At 52.5% G+C, this 5,146-nt stretch overlaps 1 protein-coding gene across 1 annotated transcript in view; it reads right to left on the minus strand.

Moving 5' to 3' along the window:
• LOXL2 (lysyl oxidase-like 2) overlaps positions 1-5,146 on the minus strand; it is a gene marked incomplete at its 5' end in the record, with an annotated part of 13,064 nt that overhangs the window by 2,271 nt on the left and 5,647 nt on the right. The window contains 3 exons of the mRNA XM_010082252.1: positions 1-21; positions 3,157-3,400; positions 3,648-3,813. The exon at positions 1-21 is cut by the window's left edge and continues 86 nt beyond it. Coding sequence (XP_010080554.1) covers positions 1-21; positions 3,157-3,400; positions 3,648-3,813 — 431 coding nt within the window. The remainder of the gene's footprint in view (positions 22-3,156; positions 3,401-3,647; positions 3,814-5,146) is intronic.

The raw sequence follows: 5,146 nt of genomic DNA on the forward strand, positions 1-5,146 counted from the left end.
ACCTCCATGCTGTGGTAATGCCTGCAGGGCACAGAGGGGGAGAACTACCTTCAGGGAAAACAGACATCCCCTAAATTACCACGTTTAATTAAGGGCTGCCCAGGCTGCCCCAGCAGAGACGGGCACGAGGATGCAGATGCCAGCAGCTCGGACTCTCCACCATGGGGACAAATCTGTGATGACACGTGAAGTGCTGCAGCCCGAGCGGCACCGCGAGAGAAACCCCAGCCAGGAAATATTCCCCTGGGCACAATCCTTCGTGGCACCATCGCCCGTGCCGCCTTCGTGCTGGCTGCTGGCCCGGGTTTTTGTTTATATATCAAGTGTAAAGCTGTTCCATGGGGGAGCCATGTCCCAGGGGGGAAAAAAAAAAAAAAAAAAAAAATCAAAGCCATCATCAGCCGGGTCATCACTTCTAGTGGCCCTGACATTCACCTGAACAAGAAATATTTCACCTGCAAACGGAGCTGGATGTACCCAGAGCAGCAGCCTGGCTCTTTGTAATTATTTATTTAAGCAGCAGAATATATTTATTGGCAGAAAACTAACAACAGATGGAACCAGCTTCCCTCAGCGCTCACTCCGCTCAGATCTAAACAACCCGACAGCTGGGTTCGCACACGACTCATTTCATCGGGGAAGCGTCGGTGCCAGCTCAGCCCGGGATGGGGAAGGCTCCAGCGGCGCCGGGGCAGCAGCAGTTGGGAGGGAGCAGGGAACCCGTGCTGCAGACCCCTCGGTGGCAATCTCGGACCACAGCAGGGTTCAGGTGTGAACTCAGGAGCCTTTTCTATGCCATGCTGCTGGTTCAGCAAAAAATTCAGCCTGTGCTTCGGTCCCGGTGAAATCCCTGGACTCTTAGAGCAGGGAAGGGATGGAAGGAGCCGGAGCTGCGGGCGCATAAACGCCGTCATGCTGATGCAACACGTTGAGTTTGGTCCCAGCCGCGGAGTCGGGAGCAAACCCGGAGCGTGAGGACATGGTGGGCAACAGGAGAGCGGGTGCTGAGAGAGGAGAGGGTCCTTCAATTCCTGCACATCGCCCCCAGCTATGGGAACGCTGGGACACAGCAGAGCCCAGCTGCACAGCTCCATCCTGCGGAGGGAGGCAGCTGCACAGACAAACCCTCATTCAAAAGCCATTGCTTAGGAGTTTAAAATAAAATTAAAAAGTGCAGAAATCCTCTCCTTTCCAGCTGTAAAAATAACCATGGCTTAAAAACCTCCAGCCACCATTATTGCAGCATCACCCTGCACACATATTGACAGGGAACGGAGGAGCAAGGAGGGAAGGGAAGGACATCCTTCCCCTAGAGCGAGTTGTTTCTTCCCTCCTCCTGCTTTTCCCCCTCACCAAAAAAAAATAAAATAAAATTGCCACTTGCCAGAAGTTAATCACTTTTCACTCCCTGCTACAGGTCTTCCCTATTTTTCTTCTACTTCCACATCAAAAGCCAACGAAACAGAAGCTCCCAGGGATGGAGTGAGGCAGCTGGGAAGGAATCGGGATCGTACGGGGCATTCGGCAGCGGCCGGGCTGCTGGCGCTGAGGCTGTCTCCTTTGGCTGCTTCTGCTACGAGCTTGAGGTTCTCAAGCCTGACTCAGGTTCTGAAATATGTCTGAATCATTCAAAGAGGTGTTTACATTCTGCTGTTTACAGACTGGAAAGTCTGAAGAGGAATTGAGTTCATCCTCCTCCCTATAAACAGACTCCAGTTGAAAGCAGGCAGATGGCTCCTGGCCTCTCCCCGATCCTTTCCCAGCCTCACCTCCCTTGCGCAGCCTCTCCCCAGGAGCTCCCAGAGCCTCCCTCTAACCCTCCTGCGACGTGCCCCAAGCCTCCTGGTACCCACGCATCCCCCTTCCCAACGGGGGCAGAGACGCGCGCCGCCCTGCTCCGGGTTTCCTCCTCCCCTACGTTCACCCTGGTTCCTCCTGACCTTCGGTTCTGTCTCTCCTCGTGCCCCCGACAGCAGACGCGACAAACCCACCTGCCTGCGGGGTAACGGGCCAACGTTTGCCCCACGCCACGGGCTGAAACTTCGCACCAGTATCACAGCGACTGTAGGATGCTGTGCTACCTACGCGCCTCGCTCACGCTGTCTGGAGGCTCTAAAGGACGGTTAGATCCGAGAATTTACTGCCCGAGAAAGCAAGGAGCAGGACAAGAGCTGTGCACTGGGAGTTTCCGAGCTCCCTTTTACCCCAAATTAGAGGAAAATTAGTTTTTCCTAGCTCCCTTTTACCCCAAATTAGAGAAAAATTAGTTTCTTAGCTCCCTTTTACCCCAAATTAGAGAAAAATGAGTTTCCTAGCTCCCTTTTACCCCAAATTAGAGGAAAACGAGTTTCCTAGCTCCCTTTTACCCCAAATTAGAAAGAAATTAGTTTCTTAGCTCCCTTTTACCCCAAATTAGAGAAAAACGAGTTTCCTAGCTCCCTTTTACCCCAAATTAGAAAGAAATTAGTTTCTTAGCTCCCTTTTACCCCAAATTAGAGAAAAACGAGTTTCCTAGCTCCCTTTTACCCCAAATTAGAGAAAAATTAGTTTCTTAGCTCCCTTTTACCCCAAATTAGAGAAAAATGAGTTTCCTAGCTCCCTTTTACCCCAAATTAGAGGAAAACGAGTTTCCTAGCTCCCTTTTACCCCAAATTAGAAAGAAATTAGTTTCTTAGCTCCCTTTTACCCCAAATTAGAAAGAAATTAGTTTCTTAGCTCCCTTTTACCCCAAATTAGAGAAAAACGAGTTTCCTAGCTCCCTTTTACCCCAAATTAGGGAAGAATTAGTTTCCTAGCTCCCTTTTACCCCAACTTAGAGGAAAATTAGTTTCTTAGCTCACTTTTACCCAACTTAGAGAAAAATCAACCTTGCAACAAGCCAAGGTTTCAGAAGCAAAGCATCTGGATGGCTTGGTTCCAGCTCCCTGTCCTCCCCCTGCTTTGGCTGAAACTCTCGGCTTCCCCCTGAAAAAGGATGTGTTTATGGCGGGGGAAGTTTGCTGTTTATCAAAAATAAAAAAAAAAAAATCTCCCTGCTAAGTGGAGTCGAGATGTGTTTTCCAAAAAACGCAGAATTACAGCACGTTCTCGAAGAACAGCAGCAGAAGAGGACGGAAGGAGGCACCGACCGCGCAGAGCATCCTTCGTGCCACTCACCGGTGACAGTCGTGCCAGACCCAGGCGTGGCGGCCGTTCTTGGGGCGGAAATCGGACTGGCCGTTGTTGTGGATCTGGGAGGAGAAGCGCAGCAGGCGCCGGTAGCCCGAGGTGACGGAGGTGTTGACGGCCGAGCTGGCCAGGCAGTTCTCCTCCAGCGCGCACTGCAGCATGAACATTGGCCGGTCCTCCAGGTAGGCTGTCTGCTCCACCAGCTCCGCATTCAGCACCAGGTCCGGGGCAGCTGGCAGGAGGGGAGGAAAGTTGGAAATCAGCTGAAAGTTGGAAATTAGCTCATGGACTACTAAAAAACCCCCAAAAGTGTCTTCTGCCAGAGGTGGTGGCCAGCCCCATCCTTGCCCTGTATTTCTCAGCCCCATCAGCGGCGATTTGCTGCTGTTTTGACATGTCCATAGCACAGGACACTCCATTTCTCCTATCTCAGGACAAATATTTACGCCAAAATAAAATAAAACCCCTGAGTTACTCACTCTCGGAGCAGGACACCCCAGCACCGAATCGACCACCTCCTCGGGGACAGGAGACGTCGGCTCCGTCGTGACGACAGTGGGCCAGGGACATCTCTGTCCCCGAGCACTTGACACCGCTCATGACGACGCTGTCAGCGGTGATGTCCCCGTGCCAGTACCAGGTTTCCTGGGCAGAAAGGCAGAAAAAGGCGTTTCACACACTCTCCAGCGGTCAGTGGACCCTGGAACTTGAATTTTCCCTCCAGGGAAGATCAACACCAAGGAGATGCTGCCAAAGATGCTGGAGCAGAGGAGAGGAGCTGGGACGAGCCCCAGTCTGTCTGAGCAGATGGATGGTCAACCTGGGTTTTAATCCCAGTCCCACGTTCCCTGCCCTGAACACCAGACCCACATTTAGTAAATCTCTCTCCTTGTTTCTGAGCTGGTTTAAATCTCTGCTTGTTTTAATCCAGCTGCTTTCCCCACCCTGCTCTGCCCACCAGGCTGATGAATTCATCCTCAGGCTGTTTGAAGCCATCTAAGGCTGTGCCTTTGGGAGAGATGCCCAGCGGCTAAACCACATCTGTCCTGTGACATCTGTGCCCTGGGGAGGGTGACAGAGAGCCCACCCGCCCAAGGAGGAGAGCAGAATCCACAGCCAGGCTGGAAACGCCAGTGGGAACGAGGCATTGGAGGGTTACTGGGACTGATGGGGTCTCTTGGTTCTGGGGGGGGGGAATTCATGGATGTTCAATCCCTGCTCACTACCCATCTTCATCACCCAGTTCGACAAAACTTGTGGGAATAACAGCAAATGAACTCCCAACACAACTTACAAAACTGAGCACGCTCAACCCTGATGAAGCTTGGGAGAAGGGGAAGGAAGAAAGAAGAAGAAGAAAAAAAAAAAAAAAAATCTAAATCTGTTAGCATCCAAACTGGGAGCACGCTTCCAGGAAAAGAAAACCCATCTGTACCGTTGCTCCCATCGCAATGTTCGTTAGCCCCGTTCGCAGCACCCTCTGCACACACAGGGCCGCCCTGTTCTACACAGTGTGGCTTTATACTGGTGGAGCTGGTGCAGCTGGGAGCCGCATAAGGACCTTTTCTGTTCTAAATACCAGCAGTCTCAGCTCAAGGAAAAAATGTCTTGTTTCTTGCTGGCCTCTCAGGGTTGTGTCAATAGAGCCGGGCTGTCGGAAAGGTCGGGGGATGTGGCTGTCCTCAGCTTGATGGATCAGCTGGAGGAACCAGCCTGCACGGGGCATGGGCAGCTCCAGCCTCCTGGGTATCCAACCCCGGGGTGTCCCTTGGGGACCTGCAGACCCCCTCTCTGGCAGTGGATAACCCTTAAATTGCTTGGGATCTGCCTGCCCAGGAGCCCAGCGTGTTCTCCTGGACCCCACCTTGGTCACTCCTGAAGACAAACCCATCCCAGGACCGCGCTCTCCAGGCAGAGCTTTAACCGCCCGCTTCTGCCGCCGTCTCTCCCGCTTTCCCAACAGGCAACCGCCACGCCG

Source organism: Pterocles gutturalis, unplaced genomic scaffold (assembly GCF_000699245.1).
Source record: "Pterocles gutturalis isolate BGI_N339 unplaced genomic scaffold, ASM69924v1 scaffold21154, whole genome shotgun sequence".
NCBI classification, from domain to species: domain Eukaryota; kingdom Metazoa; phylum Chordata; class Aves; order Pterocliformes; family Pteroclidae; genus Pterocles; species Pterocles gutturalis.